The sequence below is a fragment of the Macrobrachium nipponense genome, chromosome 37 (assembly GCF_015104395.2).
Source record: "Macrobrachium nipponense isolate FS-2020 chromosome 37, ASM1510439v2, whole genome shotgun sequence".
NCBI classification, from domain to species: domain Eukaryota; kingdom Metazoa; phylum Arthropoda; class Malacostraca; order Decapoda; family Palaemonidae; genus Macrobrachium; species Macrobrachium nipponense.
Window position 1 is genome coordinate 19,736,326 of NC_061097.1, and position 23,421 is coordinate 19,759,746.

The 23,421-nt window shown below is 40.2% G+C and overlaps 1 protein-coding gene across 4 annotated transcripts in view; it reads right to left on the reverse strand.

Moving 5' to 3' along the window:
- LOC135209052 (protein bicaudal C homolog 1-B-like) overlaps positions 1–23,421 on the reverse strand; it is a 167,447-nt gene that overhangs the window by 116,685 nt on the left and 27,341 nt on the right. Inside the window, exons 1-3 of one of the 4 annotated variants that reach the window (XM_064241614.1) lie at positions 15,674–15,749; positions 15,086–15,471; positions 6,152–6,243 (exon numbers count right to left, since the gene is read on the reverse strand). In XM_064241614.1, coding sequence (XP_064097684.1) covers positions 6,152–6,243; positions 15,086–15,143 — 150 coding nt within the window. In that variant the 5' untranslated portion in view covers positions 15,144–15,471; positions 15,674–15,749. Of the gene's footprint in view, positions 1–6,151; positions 6,244–15,085; positions 15,472–15,617; positions 15,750–23,421 lie in introns of those variants that run through there. The other 3 variants (XM_064241612.1, XM_064241611.1, XM_064241609.1) reach the window with 3 other exon arrangements.

Below are 23,421 nucleotides of genomic sequence, written 5' to 3' on the forward strand. Positions count from 1 at the left end.
TCGAGAAGGGAAATTTATGCATAAAAATTGAGAAATTATAAACTACTTCTAAAATAAGGCGACCAATGTGATTATGTGGACATTATGTGGCCTGGAAATAAATGAACGGTATTGAGCTCCGTTCCACAGAAGACTGGTTAAAGATAATTAATGTTGAATATAGCTGAAAAGGAGACCTAATTTCTCCGGCGTACACTTTATTGCCTATTGATTCTGAGATACACTTACGGAAATAAAATCCGAACTCCTATGATTTAAAATGAAACTATAGTTTTCAGAATTTAATATAAAACACTATAGAATTTTTAAAAAAACAAAAATGTTTTACAAATGGTAGCTCTTCCTTCATAACGCTTCTGTGATTGTTTACCAAGTTTCATTAAGTCATCGTCATCACTCGTACACAACACGAACCTCAAGAAGAAGAAGAAGAAGAAACATTCATCCAACAGCGATCATTCATTCTTTCACCACTTATTACGTTGTCGGCCACGGTTATAAACTTCCAATTCTTAAAAATCTCACTCGTCACTCCCCAAACAAATCTCTCAACAGTCGACACCAACGCAAGAGAAGATTCAAACGCGAGGACAATTTGATAAAGGTTTATCTATACACGACATACGTCTCGAATCATTAGTGATTTTTTGTATAACAGGGCATTTTCATTCGGTAACAAGCTAAATTATTATTCAATAGGGCGACGTGAGCATCAGTTTCCTGTTACCCCTTAACTTGGGCCTCTTTGACAATGCAGTGATCGCCTCACCACATTCCCCCAACCCCAGTTACCAATACACAACCACCCCGTCCCCCTCCCCCAACCACCGGCCACTTACAACAAGAGACTTCATATTCGTTTACGCGTCTCCACCACAATAACCTCCATTACTAATTATTTCATCCTAGAAAACTTTTTTTTTTTCACGTAAACGGTAAACTTATTCTGTATAACAACTTACGAGTCAAATTCGCTCTCTTTGATCAACAAACTAATTTTAAACTGTAACAAACTAACAGTCCCATAACGTCAAACAGGATAATAAAAAATTACGCTCTAAACACTTTTAACTCTAATTTCCCCCCGTTCATATTAGCTCCATAAACATATGTAACCATATTTCATCAACAGCACAGAGTAATTTTAACTGAAACTAATACACATCCCATAATGACAAAAAGGATATTAAAAAATTACGCTCTGAATACTCGTTTAACTCTTATTTCCTCCGTACTTAATGGCTCCATAAACATGAGTAAACATACATTCATCAAAAGTGCAAAGAGAGCAGAGAGTCCGTAAAATTAAATATGGAGATGGAGACGACCACAACCATCTCTTCACCCATAACAAGAGGGTCGGTCACTTCCGGACTCCAAATTCTGATCATCGATCACTACAAGTTAAACTGAAGGTAAATAGGGCGAGGAAATATCGTCACTCTCTCGATGAGGAAAAATAATTGACTTAGCGGTTCACGGAGAACGTTGGTGACATCGATGGTGTTTCAGTGCTATGAAATATTTTGTTAATTTAAATGTCACAATCCAACACATGTTCATTACAAAGAATACCTCAAACTTTTTTTTTTTCATCTTTTATTAGAAAAATATTACATGTCATTTACATAAGTAAGGTATTACAAAATATTACAAAAATGTACACCTACAATATTTACAAATTACTGGATTTTATTTTTTATTATTAACTAGACTTTAAAACTTTTTTTTTCTTAACACTAGATATTAATTGTGATATTACTTACAAAAAATAATTGACTTAGCGGTTCACGGAGAACGTTGGTGACATCGATGGTGTTTCAGTGCTATGAAATATTTTGTTAATTTAAATGTCACAATCCAACACATGTTCATTACAAAGAATACCTCAAACTTTTTTTTTTCATCTTTTATTAGAAAAATATTACATGTCATTTACATAAGTAAGGTATTACAAAATATTACAAAAATGTACACCTACAATATTTACAAATTACTGGATTTTATTTTTTATTATTAACTAGATTTAAAACTTTTTTTCTTAACACTTTATATTTATTGTGATATTACTTATAAAATTAATACTGGCTATTCAAAAACAGTAATTAATGTGCTCTATTGTGAAAATATTTTTTATTCTTTCTTTGTAATTGTTCTTTAATAGCCACCTATCAAAACAAAATTTGCTTTTAACAAAGGCATCTGTTTCCTCTTTTGTGTAATGTTTCTTTTTACTGACCCAAGCAGCATATAAATACCCTACAATTAATACAGTGGCACTATTACGATCCTTTTTAGTCCTATAATTGAAACTGAACATTAATGTTTTCAAAAAATTATCTCTATTTTACAAGTATTGAATAGCACACTTTTGAAATACCCCAATGATGTTTTCGTGTGACTACAAAAGTAAAAAAATATGCAAGGTGTGTTCAACATCTTCACAATGATCACCGCAAACTGAATAGGCTGAGGGAGAGACCATAGTCTAGAGAAACACAAAACATGCAGTTGACTGATAAATGCTGAATTGGTTTAAAAAAAAAGTCAGTTGTATACTGACGTCGCAACGATTTCTGAAACATTTAAATCGCAAACAAGCAGTTTACCACTTTCGGTATTGTATGCAATTAATGGGAAAAATTTGTTTTCAAGTAACGTGTGTGTGTGTGTGATTCCTATCTGATTTTCAAAGTTCGAATTTGCTCCCGTTCATTCACACAATTACAATTTACAACAAGACTATGCACAGACAGGTTTCCACAACGGCCTCTCGTGCATAAAAATTTTATTTTACTACAAACTTAACCTGCCTAGTTTTGGAAATGATCTCGTCCAGGTGTGGCCCAAGGATTTAAAAGCGCAAAAATCTCAACCAACCCCTCCCAAGGGTGGACCGGAGCTGTCATAGGCCTATATAGTCAGCAGGCGGCAAGAGGAGGGAAGGAGCAGCCATTATCCCTTGGGGAACTGCACGAGTGTCTGGGGACACTTAATGACTTGACGACAAGCGATTAAAAATGTTTCCAAACTTCCTTTCGGGTGTTGACGTATGTTTGACATTCTCACTTGTGCTATCTTCGGGACAGAGGGTTATCTTGACGGATACTTATAGTCCTATCTCCTTTCGAGATATTGTTGGCCTTTCTGCTGAGTTAGGGTGGGAGAAGAGGAGGAGGTAGTAAAAGGAGGAGGAAGAGGAGATATAGTAAAAGAGGGGAAAATACAACAACCGAGAGAGAGAGAGAGAGAGTGATGTGCGCTTACTCATAATATCCATATTTTGAGGTAGTAAAAGGAAGAAGAGGGGATAGTAAAAGAGAGAAAAATACAACAACCGAGAGAGAGAGAGAGCGTGTGATGTGCGCTTACTCATAATACCAGATTTTTTTTTTTTTTTGCATAGTATTTTCTTGTACTTTTAACAATGCACTTTAAATAATAATATAGTTTCCCAATTTCTATTGGAACAAGTCATTTTGGAAGGTGAAAGGTGTACTGTTAAAATATTTGATGTACGAATATATAAAATAGGTCAACGAATCTTTTGAAATTGCAACTGCACTTAAAAAAAAACGCTCTCATTTTCCAAATGTGTGTGTTTCAGTCTAATACCACTTACATTCAAGCAACTGTTATGAACAGCAGTACCTTCCACTCGAAAGAGTCGGCTCAACGGACTTCCCCGCACTGAATATTTTTTGCACTGTGCTACTACCATTCTAGATGTGCTACAGGGTAGCCCGTAATATAGTCTCAGAAAAAAAGTCAATTTTGGCTAGGAAAAAGTTACATTATTTTACAGTCTTTTGTTTATGTTTTTTAGGTTTTTACGGTAATCACCAACGGGCTTGTACTAAACAAGGTGTTGAGTCAAAAGTGATACATAGTGCCGGGTTAAAACCCGTGAGAGTTACTACTTAGGAAAGATTAATGGGTTCCCGAGACTTTTTTTTCTGTTACTTTTTTACCTGACTATTATTTCTCACCTGGATTCGTGATACAGTCTATAATAAATCTCTTGAATGTCAAGTGCCAAGTTAGTTTCGGTTAAGATGTATGTAGGGTCATTCAAAAGTCTATATGTATTGAATTGAATCGAATATAGGATTTAGGACAAAGGACAATCACTGGGACCTGTGAGGTCATTCGGCACTGAAATCGAAATTGACAGTAAATAGGTTTGAAAGGTGTAACAGGAGGAAAAAAAAAAAAAAAAACTCGCAGTTGCGCTATGAATCGTGCTGGGAGAGGATGGAAAAGAATACGGTAGAAAGATAACATGAACGGAGTAACAGCAAAAGGAATGTGAATGCCTACATTGCACCGCATGAGGTACACTGAAGGCACTACCCTCCTACGGAAGAAAATATACGGTTAGATATTTACCATCTTTTCTACAGTGTGTCCATAAAGTCCCAGTACCATTCTGAGCAATAAATACTTGAAATGGTACTGGAACTTTATGAACACCCTGTATATGTTTTATCATTCACTTCAATGGGGCTGATACTGAACACGGCGTTCATGGGAATGACGCTATTTTTGAGATCAAAATACGGCGAATGAAACGAACGCCATAAACGTTCATAGCTCACATTCGAACACACGAACTTTATATTTTCAAGTCCAAAATGTGATAAAGTTTTGAATTTAAATTTCATCGGCAACTCGATGCGCTAAATTTACATTACCCTCATAACCTCGAACTCTTGCGTACCACGATCTCCTAGTAGTAAAACTTACTAAAACTGCTATAGTTCAATATGTAATTTTCCACATCATAAACCATCGATACGGTTTAACGTGCTGGGCCATCTCTCTCTCTTCTCTCTCTCTCTCTCTCTCTCTCTCTCTCAGATTTAAACTGTCATCTGTGCTCCCACAAGAGTACCGAATGGTAAGAATCAGAACACGTTACCCGAAACAGCTTTGGCAAAGCAAAGTGTATCGTTAGACCTATATGCTAATTCTATATGAATCGTATAAATGATTTACGCTTACTTACTTGTTTGGTTTCATGTAGTACGCAGACCTCTTATTATTTCATGTTTGTCTTTTAGTGTTTTCTCTCAGTATCGTAGCTCCTACAGAATAAGAGACTCTAGTTCTTTTTGAAATTTGTTTTTTCATATCAGGCGGTATTTCATTGTATATATAGCCTTTGTGCGCAATGTTCCAATGCTCTCTCACCTGACTTATAATTTGTTTTAGACTCAAATCTGCAAGCCACCATTAAAAAATAAGTGAAGTTTACTTTTATTACTCATACGATATAAAGCGTCTGTTTCCTGAATCACGCTAATCGTAGCGGGGTAGGAGGGAAGTAGGGAGGGAGGGGAGTTGAGGGGGGAGGGGGGAGGGCAAACCTGTACAAGCCCTGATCAATGAAAAACTCGGGACGTGGGACACCATTGTTTTCGTTCCTGTTACTCAGAAACCGTTCTCCTGTAGCAACCTTAACCAGATAAGTTCAAACTATTTCCACACTGATGTAGTTTATATGTTGTGGGTTAACCACATATTGTAGTCTTTTATAGAGCATACGTACACTGTGCATGAGATTACTATGTAAAAATATGAATATATATGATGTATAAATTTACAATAAAAAAAAAAAACTTTACGATCAGTGCAAGGCCGTACCTGACAAATTTCATGACGCAATAACTTGAATTCACCGGCGACAATATATATATATATATATATATATATATATATATATATATATATACATATATATATATATATATATATATATATATATATATATATATAATATGAAGTTTTAGTCTTCCTTCTTCACGAAAATAGATATATGAGGTTGTTGTCCACAAGGGAAGAGAAAAGCTGATATTCCTTTTAGCTCAGTTTTCGGCCTCTACTGGGCCTTATCGAGAGTGGAGGCCGAAACTGTTGAGCTATAAAGGATTTTCAGCTTTTCTTTTCCTTTTCCCCTGTGGACAACAACCTTTTATATATTATATATATATATATATTATATATATATATATATATATATATATATATATCCCAAGGGAAAGCCATAACATTTTAACACTATATATATATATATATATATATATATATATATATATATATATATATATATATATAGATAGATAGATAGATAGATATAAACAAAACTCACCTTACGGAAGAAGTCATCGGCCGAGAGAACATTCCCGTCATCGTCAATTGGCAGCTTCAATATGTCTACGTCACAAGGGTCATCTGGGAAACCTGACAAGACAAAAGGAAATTGAATGGTATAAAATAATGAACAAATAAAATCTACTCTTAATAGAAAAAAAAAATTAAATGCGCCACGGCCCATAAAACACTCGGCCGCGGCTCAAGAAACTCAACCTATGTTGTTGGTACCCAAGGCCTATATGGCCTATACAAAGAGGTCAGTCGGACAGAGGATTATCCCTGACTCACCCTTCTGGGCTCGTCACGCTCGCCACAGCTCGCCCCAGCCCGGTCAGTTACCTTCTTACAACCAAGGCCTATACTTACAACGAGAGCAATCACTTAACCGACAATGCCAAATAACTGTTCTGTTTATGGATGCCTGAATACCAAGAGAAAATCAAAAGGCAATGGCATTAGGTATTTCACGTTTCCTAGAGACAAAATTTACTGTGATAAGTGGATAAACGTGTGTTGCCGATCTGATGAAATCAATCCAAAGCATGCAGTCGTGTGTTCAGTTCATTTCACCCCAGAGGACTACATTGATGATATGAAATCAAGATTGCTGACTACTGAGAGCCCTAAAAATATGAGGTTATTGAAGAAAAACGCTGTCCCATCTATACATATACCAAAAGGTGAGTTAACTATGTTATTTTATTCTCTTATTAAAAAGTTCATTCTATACCAGATTTCAATTATTTTTCTCGTAGATTACCTTGACGATATAATTGAGAACTAATTACATCATATGTGCATGTGCGTTTGCGTGTTCTGGCTTGTCGTTATATATTTAGTCAAAAGGTAAATCTCACTCTCTTTATTTGATTGTGTTCCAGAGAGAACACCGATGGAATCATCAATGGCAAGAGAAGAAAGGTCTAAGAAACGTATTCAGAGACAAACGTTGCAAGAGGTATTCATTAATGAAGAGGAAGTGTGTAATGCAGAGCAAGATGGTGCCAGTGAAATCACTGTAGGGGAAAATGGAAAAGTAGATGAACCATGTGTGATAGAAAATGTTAATGAGGAAGAGCGAAAAAATGAAGTGCATCAGTTAAGGGAACAATTGAAACAAGTTCAGGAAGAAAATGCAAGATTAAAGGAAAATATAAGTGCTTTGAATGAAAATGTTATGCAAATTATTAGGAACGTAGTGATTAAAAGAACAGAAAATATTCTAGAGCCATTATTTAGTAAAACTCAAATAAAAGCAATTATAACAAAGAAAAGGGTAAGCGAATGGGGCAGCGAAGACATTGCATCAGCTTTAACTCTAAGAAGCATGAATTCCAAATGTTATAAGTATCTGAGACTTAAGAAGGGGTTTCCATTGCCTTGTGAAACTACATTAAAAGAAAGAGCAAGTAGATTCTTCTGCGAGCCAGGGATTTTGACAAGTGTTTTGACATTATTACGTGCTAAAGCTGAAACTTTTACAGTAAATGAAAAAATAGCGGTATTAAGTATGGATGAAATGTGTATTAGTAATGAATGGTGCTACGATAAGGGTATGGATGTATTGTATAAGCCCCACGACAGAGTCTTGGTTTTTATGTTACAAGGTCTTGTAGGGAAGTGGAAACAACCAATTTATTTTAACTTTGATGAGGCAAATCTAAAGCAGTTATTATTAGAAACCATAATGCATGTTGAGGCTGCTGGTTATCCCATTGTTGCTATTGTTTCTGACATGGGATCAGCCAATCTTCGCATGTGGAAAGAATTTGGCATTGATCCTCTTGTCAATAAGATTTCATTCAAGAACCCAAGTGCTGACAGGGAGATATACGTTTTTGCCGACGTTCCCCATTTGATAAAATTAGTCAGAAATAACTTAATTGATTCAGGGTTTTATTTAGGCAGTGATTTCATTTCTGACATAAGCATCCGTGAAATGTTGGCAAAATCCTGTACAGAATATGGGCTGGCCTATAAAATTAATGAACTCCATCTATCTGTTAATGGACAGCACAGGCAGCGCGTCAAGTATGCTGTGCAATTATTATCGTCATCTTGTGCAAGTGCATTAAAGTATTTGGGAAGTAGAGGTCTGTTGGAATCCAATAACTGGCAAGCTACCTCTGATTTTATCTCATTGATAAACGACTGGTTTGATGTAATGAATTCAAACAACATGTATGGCGATATACCAGCGAGAAATAGTTTTGGGATTGATAAAGAATTTCAAATAAATACTTTGGAAAAGTTCATAAAGGTAATGACTTCTTTAAAAGTAAAATCACAGAAAACAAGATGTCTGTACAAATTTCAAAAAGGCATAATTCTTTCTAGCAAGTCGGTTATTGGTCTCTCTAATATGGTTAAAGATGTCTTTAATGTAGATTACATCATGACTCATAAGTTGAATCAAGACTGCCTAGAGCATCTGTTCGGTTGCATAAGGCAAATGAAGGGCACATACGATCACCCTAATGCTGTTGAATTCAAGTTTAGGCTTAGGTCATTGATTCTGGGAAAAGATGTAAAAATAATTAGTGAAAAAACAAACATCATTGCAAAGAGCAACAATTATGACATGTTGACAAATGAGTCTGCATGCAATTCAAAATACAGTGAAGATAGAGAATTGGCATTAGAAATATACTTGACCAGCTCATTGTTTAAAGATTTAGATTTTGAATGCCCCACAGAAGATATAAACAATCAAATTCTGGATAAAGAAAACGATAAAACGGCTGCCACTGTAATTGAAGATGAAGCTCTTAAATATATAGGAGGTTATATTATCAAAACATTTTCTACAAAATATCCACAATTAGGAAAAAAGATGAAAGAGTGTAAAAATGCAAATGAATCGTGGATTGAAATGGTAAACAGAGGTGAGCTGTATATGCCATCAGAAGAATTTTCTTCTGAATTAAGTGTCCTACGAGAAGTCTTCAACACAATTCACGGTTCATCACTTTTAGAAGGGAAAGCATGCAGAAAAACTCTTGTTGCTGAATTGAAACGATCAGGAGTAAAGGTCCCTGAAGAGATTATTGAATTCTTCGCAAAGATCTCTATATATTTTAGACTAAGGCACCTAAATAATACTATTAAAACGAAGAAGAGAAAGATGAAAATTGAAAATTATCGGGGAGACACAAGAAAAAAATTAAAGTTAAATATTTAGATCTGTGTATAAATACTTTAAACATTTTAAGGCCTTCAATCAAGGAATTGTTGTAAAATAAATGAATGTTATTTCTGTTTGTATTAAAGTGTGTAGTAATTATTTTCATTAATAAACTTACAACTACAATCGTGTTTCCTTCAATACTTGCTTCTCAATTCACAGTGCTGTACTAAGGCTACAGTAATATTATTTTATCAAGAAAATTGTTTGGGCATTCTCGGACTTTTCTGATAACGAAAGTATCAGATTAAATAGTCAAGAGCAAGAATTACTCAAAGAGAAATAACAATAATATCTTAATCTACAATGTCGCGGCCCACCAGTGAATCACGGGTTGTGGCCGGCGTGACGTCACAGCGAGAGAGAGGAGCGAAGATGACAGTTCTGTCCGTCTGACCTCTTTGTATAGGTTTGTATAGGCTTTGTATAGGCCTTGTTGGTACCTATATCGCTTCCCCAAGTACGATTATGGCTAACTTTAACCTGAAATAAAAAGTAAAAACTACTATAGCTATTGGGTTGCAATTTTGTATGTTTGGCGATTGGATTCTGGATGATTAACATACGTATAATTACATATATATATATATATATATATATATATATATATATATATATATATATATATATATATAATTAGAGAGAATGTACCACAGGCAAAAATGAAACAGGTATAACCCCGACCATTTAGTATTTGTTTCAAGACATCTTCAAGAGAAAGGATACATAGTGTTGTTTTATAGGCTTAAGCCAGTCATGCGATAACACGGGTTCTTGCTCTCAAAAAAGCGTGAAATACAGAAATGGGTGGAAATTTACATTACAAATGCCAGGGTGTATTACACACGAACGCACAGGGGTTTGAAAAAAAAAAAAAAAAAAACAGTCGCACCTATTGGGCAAAGTTGTTTTTCCACACAGGTGGCCTCACCCTTTTTTGCTAATGAGCCCGAACCGCCTTCCTTGAGGTCCATACATTCATACAGGGCCGTCCAAGTTGTTTAGTCTGAGGGCCACTCTTGAAAAAAACAAAAAGGCATGCGGGCCACCTGTGTGTGTGGGTATATATATATATATATATATATATATATATATATATATATATATATATATATATATATATATATATATATATATATATATTACTTAGAAATTATTAATTTTAAAATGACAAGGACTTATTTCAGGGGAATTCAAAGATATATATTTTAAAGAGGGCAAACAAGAGTTTATTTAATCCAAACAAAGGTAAATTAAGTGGGAATGCTGATAATAGCTTGATTTTATTATTTCAAAAAATTCAGGGTGAAAATCAGTGAGAGGACATCTTAATTCGGACTCAAGATTTACGTCACTAATTGAGGATCGTAATGTTGACTTTAATAACTTCATGAATGAAAATGTACTCTCACAGAGCCAAGTTGAACCAAACATTGACAATAGTTTTGACCCACAATCAGAAATGTGTGGGTAATCATGTGAGCAGGATATTTGTGTCCAAAAATCGAATTTCACATCTTGGTGGGCACAATTAGTTTTCATTTCAATTAATTCTTCTTGAAACAAAGGTACATTGATTTTGCACACAGATGACAATTTACACACATCTCTATGACTGTAACCACACGGTGAATGTAAAAATCTAAAGCAAAATTCATACTGATCAAAGTCAGCAAACCTATTGTTAAACTGAATTCGAACTTCTAAATAACCATGCAATTCAGCAAAATCAATAACTTCATCAGGCTCAAGATGCTTTAATGTTGGAAAGTTATTTAAATCCCTCTCTTGTATTTGCTCAATCCACATATCCAGTTTTGACCTAAATATTTGTATTTCTCTGAACAAATCTGCTATCATTTTTGCCTTACCTTGCAACTTGAGATTCAATGAGTTCATGTGGCTTGTTAAATCTGTGAGATAATATAATCGTACGAGCTACTGTGGGTCATCCAAGTTTGGATTCTCCGACCCCTTCAGTTCAAGAAAGGTCTTTATATCAGGTAACAAAGCAGTAAACCTCATAAGTACATTACCACGACTCAGCCATCTTACAGCATTAAAGTAAACTAAATCTCCATATTCTGTTTCCATTCAGATAATTCATCAATCGAGCCAGATATGTATATTTGCATGTTCATCTCAGTGCCCTAAGCATGAAAAAATAAGCATTCCAATAAGTTCACCCCTTCAACAGAGGGAGAATTATAATACTTATAAGGCCATTAACAACGGCGATGCCACTGTACAGTTTCAAAATGTCTGCGATAGCAACAACCCTTAACATTATTGCCATTCGATTTGTCAAATGGCAAATAGGAAGCAGGAAATGTTGTGAGATGATATATCAGATACACATTTCACAAAGCAAAATCCAGTTTTCAACATAATACTGGGAAGGAACTTTAGACTTTTTTTTACATGTATCTGATGTAGTTACAGGGATCAATGAAAAAATGTGTATTAGCCGTCAGTAATAAGCAACATACAGGTTTCTGCTGATTCACTCACTGCTTCATCATATCTTCACAACTGTCCATCAAGTAAAAAAAAAAAAAATAAAAAAAAGTACATGCCCAATCTCCTAATTTGGTAAATTTAGTGAACCTGAGGAAGTTAAAGGTTATCTATATTACAACTTATTCTAATACTTTTCTAGCTGAAGCTGCACACAAAATTTGATCTATTTCAATTCGTTATGAGGTTCTATGACAGAAACGTAGTGATACCACGGAAAGATCCGCTGATCGCAGCTAAGAAGAACGAAAAACAAAACTAAACGCTGGCCAATTATAAAATCTTAAAAATCAATGGTAAAACTTACTTAAAATCAAAATGCAGAAGTGATGAAAAATTCGTTCTCCTCCTCCTCACTTGCATATATTATGGCATTGTAGTTTTCGTTTTTTATTTTATCTGAAATACTCTCTATATTTGCATTAGCGTTCACATTCCCAAGGCACTTCAGTGACACATTGGTATGAAGATCTGCATATCCTTTGTACATAAGATCATTCTAATTCCGATTGGGAAAAAAAGAAGAGAAGGAAACTATGATCTTGGCACTCTATTTCTAATGAAATAGGAATAACTACAGAATAACAATGTTAAAACAAGGTTAAAACGGAGCCCAGTTACTAGTACAGCGTTCTATATGATGAGCTTTGTTATTTTAAATAAATCATCGTTTGAAAATATAATGTAACACACAACAGACGCCAGTGAATCTTTTCTTTGTAGTTGTTGATTTTGCAAAGAATATTTCTTTTATTCAGGATAAGTGGTAAATATAATTTTCATGATATAAAAAAGGGAAATATACTTTTACTTATTTTTCTCTCGCGGGCCACTTTCACAATGAAACGGGCCATTTTTGGCCCACGGGCATGGGGTTGGACGGCCCTGCATGATTCATACCTTCCTCCGCTTGTAATCATATTCTTACAAAAATATTCTTCATAAAACTGAATAATATTTACATAAACATACAGCCAATCATAATCGAATATCTGTCCATCTAGGCTAATATTGGAATTAAGTTTTTTTTTCTTTTAGAGACTGTCCTGTTGATTTTTGTTTGTATGGTGTTTTTACGTTGCATGGAACCAGTGGTTATCCAGCAACGGGATCAACGGCTTTACGTGACTTCCGAACCCCGTCGATAGTGAACTTTATCACTAGAAATACACATCTCTAACACCTGAATGGAATGCCCGAGAACAGAACTCGCGACCACCGAGGTGGCATGCCAAGACCATACCGACCACGCCCCACCGAGGCGCTCTATAGTATTGATGGCATAATGGCTTTCAATGACATGAACGAAAGTCGCACTCCTTCAGTGCATGTCATATACTTAATATATCTTTTTCATCATCATGGATACTTGTAGGCAATGGTATTAAAAACATGGACGTGAAAACTTTTTTTCTTTCCTTTGTAGCTTTTCGCACAATAAATATACATATATTTTCCAAAAAGTTCTAAAGAGAGAGAGAGAGAGAGAGAGAGAGAGAGAGAGAGAGAGAGAGAGAGAGAGAGAGAGAGAGAGAGAGTTACATGAAGTACCTCTTCATCCGCCAAGTAAACACACGGTAATACCAGACTTGTCAATATCTATGTTTAACAAAAGTTGCCAGCTTATTAATTTAAGGGACTGAAACTTTTCGATAGAACTTCCCATGTTTTCCCTGACCTTCGCAAGATTAAAAATCAAGATTAAAAATAAGACAGAAAAAAAATCAACGTCACAAGATTGCATCACAGATAATAAACTGGCATTTCCTTAGATAAAGGGTGAATTATAAGGGAATTGGCAATTACAGGAAGGTTTATCAAGGCAGATAACGGACCACCAAATCTCGCTTATGTAGGCAACTCATAGTCTCAAACAAACACTCCACATACTGGGTGTGGGGCGGGGGGGTGGAGGACGAAGACAGGTTTCGTTTTCTGTAAAACCTATTGTGCCCCAGTTACTTGGAGGGAGGAGGTTAAGTAGAAATTGTCCATATATGCATGTACATAAATGATTACAAAAACAAAATTACTTCTCGACCTGACAGTAAATAATTAAAGCTTTTACTATTGAAACCTCTACTGTTAACCCGTATTGGCAAATGGTACAAACCTTCCTTGCTTTAACCAAGTGTAATTCCCATTATTAGTACACACACTTAGGCCTAGCACCCAACATGCATTCGGAAGCTCGAAAAATCCAAAGAGAAAAAAAAATTATCTTCAATCCCACTTAAAAGAACTGGATTATGGCGGAGGTATTGTAGTTTATACCTGTCTGACATATCCTTTTCGATAACTTAAAATAAATATTTATAACTTAATAAAAGAGTAATTCAGCTTCTGTTGCATAAATAATCTCCATCTACCTTTGCCTAAATCAAGGTATCTTTGATTGCCACTTCGCATCAGCAAGAATACCTTTATTGTGGGCACAATTTTCAATGTCGAAAATGATGACAATGATTGCAGGTCCACAATAATATCGCATGTGAAGTATAAAGTCTTTAATAGATAATAAGAGCTTTCGAACCTTGTACTAGGTTCAAAAGCTCCCATTATCTATTAAAGACTTTATACTTCACATGTGATATTATTGTGGACCTGCAATCAATACCTTTATTTTAATTACATTAGCTAAAAGATGTGATATTACTTTAAGCTATCAATAACCTCGTCCTGAGATTCACCTTGTAATATCATTTACTTGTAACTCATTTCTTCAACATTAACTTTGCACCCCTTAAATGGATATTACAGCCTGCATGTACGCTGTGTTCATGGTAAGTATCACAGTCTTTTATCTTACATGAAGTCATCATTATCTAATTATCAACTACCTAACAATTACGCATCCGCCAATTCTGTATAAAATACAAGACGAAGCTACTTCTACCGCTGTCGGCATGCATCATTCAAGCCCACACGAAGCAATTTACTTGGATATAAATGTAACAATGCTTAATGAACAAACTGCTGTTGTTTATTGTACGATTACGATTACGACCAACAGCTTTGCATTAAGAGCAAGACAGAAAAATGCTGCGTGGTTTTCATGTTTAGATTTGCATTCACCGCCAAGATGGTCGTTTTCTTTGATTTTATAACAGAAAACGTTAAGACAAGGTAAACTATGATATTGAAACAAAATGCTTTTGAATCAACAAAGGCCTACCCAAATACGCGATTTCCATAAAACAAACAACAAATTGAACGATAGCCTCTTACCATTGCCAAAATCGAAGAGTTCATCCTCTTGACCAAACCTGCCAAAGTTTTCAGGCATTTTATTCAGAAAAGTGAATGTCCAGGTGTAAAATTCACTTATCAACAGGCTGTCAATTTGCGTAGCGATGTAATCTTATTGCTAGGCAAAGTCGAGTCACGCCGTACTCTTAAGAACTGTAATATACGAACTGAAAGTTTCCTTTTCCAATTTTGGCAGTACTGCTCTTCCACTTGTATGACACAAAAGGGCATAAAAGCTCCGAATACCTTTGACACCTTGGTCACGTCTCAATCGCCCACAAGGATAGTCAATTTTAATGTTTCAGAGTTACACATCAGTAGCATAAATGTATAGTGACTTCATCAGTAAAAAGTTCCTCTTTTATCTGTTAAACGAAAAAATAAATAAATAAAAAGGCACATGTTGTACTCAATATTCGTCAATCTGCAAACCTTATCACGCCCATGGTCCATAGAAATGTTACTGTCTTAAAATTTAACCGTCGAAAGAAATTAGTTTCTGGAAACGGACCCGGAATGAAGCATCACTTTTCAAAATCAGATATCCTACAATGGCGAGGAACACACAGGCGAGGTCCTGATAGACACCACTTCACATAGCAGACACCAACAAACTAATGAGCTGAAACAGGGGCGCCCCCCAATCGAAGGGCTGCAGAAGGTACTCCTACCTCCCTCACGGCAGGGCCCCTCTGTTGCAACCACCTGGACAGCTTCAAGATTAGATAAAAACAGAGATAAGGAAGCGTACTTCACAAAGGCATGATTCTGTATTTATGTATGTCAATCAAGACTTACCCAAGCTGTAAGACTGGCATTTTTTTTTCATCTAATTTTTTTTTAAAAATTGGGAATTATCGTGCCTATGACGACCCATCAAGACCAGTTTCTTTTTTGGAAATGGCCGTAAAAGGCAATTAACGCTGACTCTTAGATAACGACAACCCACTTGAGGTTAATGAGGTTATTGGGATCAAGGTAATCATGAAATGGCGAGAACAGTACCATAGCCAGGTATTATGATATTATGAAGTGGTTACTTGCCAGGTGTCACGGAGGTCTCTGAAATGCTCTAGTCCCTTACGACGCTCCTGATATGCTGTTGATAAGCCAATGACAGGGCTGGACACTCAGTCTCTCGAGAGAGTTCATATAGGTAGGATGTATGTTCCACCTCTCCTGAGGGATGATTTAGAAAGACGTACCCCTCAGGAGCGGTGGAACATACATCCTGCTTATGTGAACTCTTGAGAGAGAGAGTTTCCAGCCCCGTGATGGGCTTATCAACAGCCAATCAGGAGCGCCGTTAGGGACTGGCCTAGATATCAGATGCACCGGTGATGTAAATCTACTATAGTGTTAGTGGCGGCCGGGGAGGTCTGAAAAGGCCGTGGTGAAAATTAAACGCATATTTTAAGCCTTAACATCCCGTTCATTTATTTCATTTCATAAAGTAAAACAAAAACAACACAACAGATTTACATCGGATCCCAATGAGCTTGGTTAGAAGTGAATCGCTAGTAAAAACATCAAATCTCAGCTGATTAGTAATATCATGGTCTATTGACAATATGGCGAGGTTTGACCATCTGAGCGGACTCGTGGTTGATCTTGGATAGTTTATGATTTAGTTTTAAAATGGAGAAGCTTCTGTCACAACTGGCTTTAGAAGTGCAATTGTAAGTAAGGACAAGACCTTCATAATCATTAACAAACCCCATTTGACGGTATTCAGGAAATTTGTCATACCGTAATCAAGCGCATGCGCAGATCGAACTCCGTCTACCGGATTGTACGCTATTCTAGATAATTACAGGTAATCACTAGGTGATGAACGTATATCTATAGCCATAAAAGGTATTCATATGAGCGAAAAACCGAAAAGCTAATCCTATCACATCAAACGGGAAGTTTTTGCATCAATGAAAGACCTAAACAACGTCCGTGTGACTATTTCTAAAATATGATCATTGACGTGCAAACAAGAAATCTGAGTATAAGAAAAACATATCCATCAAGGCCGTTAAACCCATTTAATCTAAATTCTCACAATATAATCTAACAGATTAATTTTTTCACGATGATAAGACAGAGTATCTTGTGTAGTAATAATGAAAAGCAGAGTTTTTCTTATTGGAATGTACGGAATATAGAATTTAGGTCAAGGCCAAGCGCTGAGACCTCTTAAACCATTCAGAGACGAAAGGGAAATTCAGAGCAGAAAGGTTTGAAATGTGTAACAGGAGGGAAACCTCGCAGATGCACTATGAAACAATTGTTAGGGGAAGGTGGGTAGCCTGATAGAAGAAAGAGAATATGAAAGGAGGTACAGTAAAAGGAACGATAGGACCCCATAAGGGAGTCATTCATCACATGGTAAGCATCATTATCAATAGCCTTACACTGCGGCAAATCATGGTTCGAACTGCTCATGCGCTTCAGTACCGTTTCCCCGAACTTTCCCGCGTGCAAGTAAAACCATTTATACTGTCATGACAGCACGGTATGCATTTTTTTTTTTTTTTACCTCATACCTCCATTAGTAAGGTGTACTTGCGATCTCCTTCTCCAGATTTAACCAACTCTCTCTCTCTCTCTCTCTCTCTCTCTCTCTCTCTCTCTCTCTCTCTCTCTCTCTCTCTCTCTCTCCACATCCTATCAGTGAATAATCGTGATCACTATATCTGTTGGAATGAGGTCTTCAAGTATCCAGCCATGCAACTAACAGCAGCAATGTCTAGACTAATAAAGATGAAATATAGGAGGAAGCATTCTTTACCTATACACAGGTAAGTGAAAGAAAATGGTGTGTTTGCGTGTGTGTGTGTGTGCTAACGGAACATGTTGTGTAGCATGGATGAACAGCACTGAGCTCTTGTCGTAAGATCCTTGGTGTGGGACATGAAAAGTCACACGGCTAGCAACATCTCATAAAAGCGAGAGAATTGCTCTCTCTCTCTCTCTTTCTTCCCCACAACACACACTCACTCTTTCCTAACACCTCTCCTAACTCTCTCCTTTCTTTTCTCCTCCTCCCTAACACCCCCTCTACTCTCTCATTCTCTCTCTCTCTCTCCTCTCTCTCTCTCTCTCCTCCTAAACCCTAACACCCTCTACTCTCTCTCTCTCTCTCTCTAACTCTACTCTCTCTCTCTCTCTCTCTCTCTCTCCTCCCTAACACCCCTCTACTCTCTCTCTCTCTCTCTCCTCCCTAACACCCCTCTACTCTCTCTCTCTCTCTCTCCTCCCTAACACCCCCCTCTACTCTCTCTCTCCTCCTCCCTAACACCCCTCTACTCTCTCTCCTCTCCACTCTAACCCCCTCTACTCTCTCTCTCCTCCTCCCTAACACCCCTCTACTCTCTCTCTCTCTCTCCTCTCTCTTCTCCTCTCCATCCTCTCCTCCCTAACACCCCCTCTACTCTCTCTCTCTCTCTCTCTCTTCTCTCCTCCCTAATACACCCCTCTACTCTCTCTCTCTTCTCTCTCCTCCCTCCCTACACCCCTCTCTCTCTCTCGTCTCTCACTCCCTAACACCCCTCTACTCTCTCTCTCCTCCCTCCCTAACAAACCCCACCTCTAACCCCTCTCTCCTCCTCTCCACTCTAAACCCCAATCCTACTCTCTCTCTCCTCCTCCTAACACCCCGCCCCTCTACTCTCTCTCTCTCTCTCTCCCTAACACCCTCTCTCTCTCTCTCTCTCTCCTCCCCAATAACACCCCTCTACTCTCTCTCTCTCCTCTCTCCTCCCTAACGTCTACTCTAACAACCCCTCTACTCTCTCTCTCTCCCCTCTAACTTCCCTCTAACTCCCCTCCTCTAACTCCCCTCTACTCTCTCTCTCCTCCTCCCTAACACCCCTCTACTCTCTCTCTCCTCCTCCCTAACTACTCTCTCTCTCTCTCCTCTCCCTCTAACACCCCTCTACTCTCTCTCTCCTCCTCCCTAACACCCTCTACTCTCTCTCCCCTCTCTCTCTACTCTACTCTCTCTCTCTCTCCCTAACACCCCCTCTACCCTCTCTCTCTCCTCTCCTAAACCCCTCTACTAACCCCTACTCTCTCTCTCCTCCTCCCTAACACCCCTCTACTCTCTCTCCTCCTCCTCCCCTCTACCCCTCGATCTCTCTCCTCCTCCTCCCTAAACACCCCTCTAACCCCCTCTACTCTCTCTCCTCCTACCTTCCCCTCTACTCTAACTCTCTCTCTCCTCTCCCTAAACACCCTCTACTCTCTCTCTCCTCCTCCCTAACACCCCTCTACTCTCTCTCTCCTCCTCCCTAACACCCCTCTACTCTCTCTCTCCTCCTCCCTAACACCCCTCTACTCTCTCTCTCCTCCTCTCCCTAACACCCCTCTAACTCTCTCTCTCCTCTCCCTAACACCCCTCTATTCATCTCCCTCCATCCCTCTCTCTGCACCCCTCTTATCTCTCTCCCTCCTCCTCCTCCCCTCCCACCCCCCTCTACGCCTCTCTCTCCTCCACCCTAACACCCCTCTACTACTCTCTCCTCCTCCTCCTCCCTTACACCTCTACTCTCTCTCTCCTCCTCCCTTAACACCCCTCTACTCTCTCTCTCCTCCTCCCCTAACACCCCATCTACTCTCTCCTCCTCCTCCCTTTAAACACCCTCTCTCTCGCTCCTCTCTCTAACACCCCTCTACTCTCTCTCTCCTCCTCCCTAACACCCCTAACTCCTCTCTCTCTCCTCCTCTAAACACCCCTCTCCACTCTCTCTCTCCTCCTCCCTAACACCCCCTCTACTCTCTCTCAATCCTCCTGCCTAACACCCCTCTATCTCTCTCGTCTCCTCCTCCTAACACCCCTCGGACTCTCTCTCTCCTCCTCCCTAACATCTACTCTCTCTCTTCCTCCTCTCTAACACCCCTCTACTCTCTCTCTCCTCCCTAACAAACCCCGCTCTACTCTCTCTCATCTCCTCCTCTAAACACCCCAATCTACTCTCTCTCTTCCTCCTCTCCAAAACACCCCTCTATCTCTCTCTCTCCTCCTCCCTAACACCCCTCTACTACTCTCTCTCGTCTCCTCTCTACACCCATCTACTCTCTCTCTCCTCCTACCCTAAACACCCCTCTATCTCTCTCTCAGCCTCTCCCTAACACTCCTCCCTTTCTACCTCTCCCTCTCGACTCTCCTCCTCTCTAACACCCTCTAACTCTCTCTCTCCTCCCCCTCCCTAAACCCCCCACCCTTCTACTCGCTCGCTCCTCTCCTCTCCATTCCTCCCTAAACACCCCTCTACTCTCTCTCTCTCCCTCCCCTCCTCCCTAAAACACCCCTTCTACTCTCGCTCGCTCGCCTCCTCCCTAACACCCCTCCTACCTCTCTCCTCCTCCTCCTAAAACACCCCTCTACTCTCCTTCCTCCTCCGCTCTAACACCCCTCCTCTAACTCTCTCTCTCCTCCTCCTCATCTAACCCCCCCACCCCTTTCTACTCTCCTCTCTCCTCCTCCCTAAACACCCCTCTACTCTCTCTGCTCCTCCTCCCTAAACACCCCGCAACCCTCTACTCTCTCTCTCTCCTCCCTCCCTAAACAACCCCTCTACTCTCTTCCTCTCCTCCTCCTAAACCCCCCCTACCTCTCTCTCTCCTGCTCTAAAACACCCCTCTACTCTCTCTATCCTCCTTCCTACCCACCACCCCCTCTACTTCTCCTCTCCATCCTCCTCCCTAAACACCCTCTACTCTCTCTCGTCCTCCTCCTTCTCCTCCTCCCTAAACACCCCTCTACTCTCTCCTCTCTCCTCCTCCTAAACCCGCCCTCCCCTAACCCTCTCTTCTCTCTCTCCTCCTCCCTAAAAACAAAACCCCACCCCTCTACTCTCTCTCTCCTCCTCCCTAAACAACGCCCTCTGCTCTCTCTCCTCCTCCCTCCTAAACACCCCGCTACTCTCTCTCCTCCTCCTCCCTAAACACCCCTGTACTCCTCTTCTCCTTCCCTCCCCCTAAACACCCCTCCTACTCTCTCTCTCCTCCTCTCTAACACCCCTCTACTCCTCCTTCTCCTCCTCTCCTAAAACACCCCTTCTACTCTCTCTCTTCTCCTCCCTAAACCCACCCCCTCTAAACTCTCTCTCGTCCTCCTCCCTAAACCCACCCCCTCTACTCCTCTCTCCTCCTCCCTCCCTAAACACCCCTCTACCCTCCACTCTTCCTTCCCTCTCCTCCTCCTAAAAACAACCCCCCTCTACCTTACGCTCTCCTCTCCTCTCCCTAAACACCCCTCTCTCTCCTCCTCCTCTCCTCCCTAAACACCCTTCTACTCTCTCTTCCTCCTCCCTTCCCTAACCCCCCACCCTTCTACTCTCTCTCTCCTCCTCATCCCTAAACACCCCTCTACTCCTCTCTCCTCCTCCAAACACCCTCTACTCTCTCTCTCCTCCTCTCTAACACCCTCTACTCTCCTCTCTCTCCCTAAACACCCCTCTACTTCTCTCTCTTCTCCTCCCTAAACACCCCTCTACTCTCTCTATCCTCCTCCCTAAAAACACCCCTCTACTCTCTCTCTCATCCTCCCTAAACCCCCTCTACTCTCTCTTTCCTCCTCCTAAACACCCCTCTACTCTCTCTCTCCTCCTCCCTAAACCACCCCTCTACTCTTCTCTCCTCCTCCCAACACCTTACTCTCTTCTCTCCTCCTCCCTAACACCCTTTACTCTATCTCTCACCCTCCTCTAACACCCCTCTACTCTCTCTCTCCTCCTCTCTAACACCACTCTACTCTCTCTCTCCTTACTCTCTAACACCCCTTACTCGCTCTCTCCTCCTTCCTTAACACCCTCTAACCTCTCTTCTCCTCCTCTCTAACCCCACCCTCTACTCTCTCTCTCCTCCTCCCTAAACACCCCTTCTAACTCTCTCTTCCTCCTCCCTAAACCCCACGCCTCTTACTCTCTCTCTCCTCCTCCTAAACACCCCCTCTACTCTCTCTTTCCTCCTCCCTCCTAACACCCCTCACTCTCCTCTCTCCTCCTCCTAACCCACCTCTACTCTCTCTCTCCTCCTCTCTAAACACCCCTCCTCCTCTCTCTCTCCTCCTCCCTAAACACCCCTTACTCTTCTTCCTCTCCTAACACCCCTCTACTCTCTCTCTCCTCCTCTTCTAACACCCCTTATCTTCTCTCCTCTCTCTAACCCCCCTCTCCTTCTCTCTCTCCTCCTCTCAAACCCCTTACTCTCTTCTTCTCCTCCTAAAACCCCTTACTCTCTCTCTCCTTCCCTAACACCCCTCTACTCTTCTCCTCCTCTCTCTAACACCCTTACTCCGTCTCTCATCCTCTCTAACCCCCTCTACTCTCTCTCTCCTCCTCTTAACACCCCTCTACTCTCTCTTCTCCTCCTCTACCACCCTCTACTCTCTCTCTCCTCCTCTCTAACACCCTCTACTCTCTCTCCCTCCTCTCCTAACACCCCTCTACTCTTCTCTCCTCCTCTCAACACTCCCTCTCCCTATCTCTCCTCCTCCTAACACCCTCTTCCTCCTCTCTCTCCTCCTCTCTACACACCCTTACTCTCTCTTCCCTTCCTCCCTCAACACCCCTCTACTCTCTCTCTCCTCCTCCCTAAACACCCCTCTACTCTCTCTCTCTCTCCTAAACCACCCCTCTTACTCTCTCTCTCACTCCTCAAACACCCCTCTACTCTCTTCTCTCCTCCCCTAAACACCCCTCTACTCTCTCTTCCTCCTCCCAACACCCCTCTATCTCTCTCTCTCCCTCTCTAACACCCCTTACTCTCTCTCCTCCTCCGCCCTAACACCCCTTACTCTCTTCCCTCCTCCTAAACACCCTCTACTCGTCTCTCTCTCTCCTCCCTAAACACCCCTCTAATCTCCTCCCTCCTCCCTAACACCCTCTACTCTCTCTCTCATCCTCCTCCCTAAACACCCCTCTACTCTTCCTCTCTCCTCCTCCCTACTCTAACTAACTCTCTCTCTCCTCTCTAAACACCCCTCTACCTAACTCTCTCCTCCTCCCTCTCTACAAACACCCCTCTAACTCTCTCTCAAATCCTCCTCCCTAACACCCCTCTACTCTCCTCTCTCCGCCTCCCTAACACCCCTCTACTCTCTCTTCTCCTTCCTCCTAACAACCACCACCTCTACCTCCTCCCTTGAAACACCCCTCTAACTCTCTCTCCTCCATCCTCCCTAAACACCCTCTCTCTCTCCTCCTCCTCCTCCCCCTAACACCCCTCTTACCTCCTCTCCTCCTCCTCCTAACACCCCTCTACTTCTCTCTCCTCCCCTCCTCTAACCCCTCTACTCTCTCTCTCCTCCTCCCTAAACACCC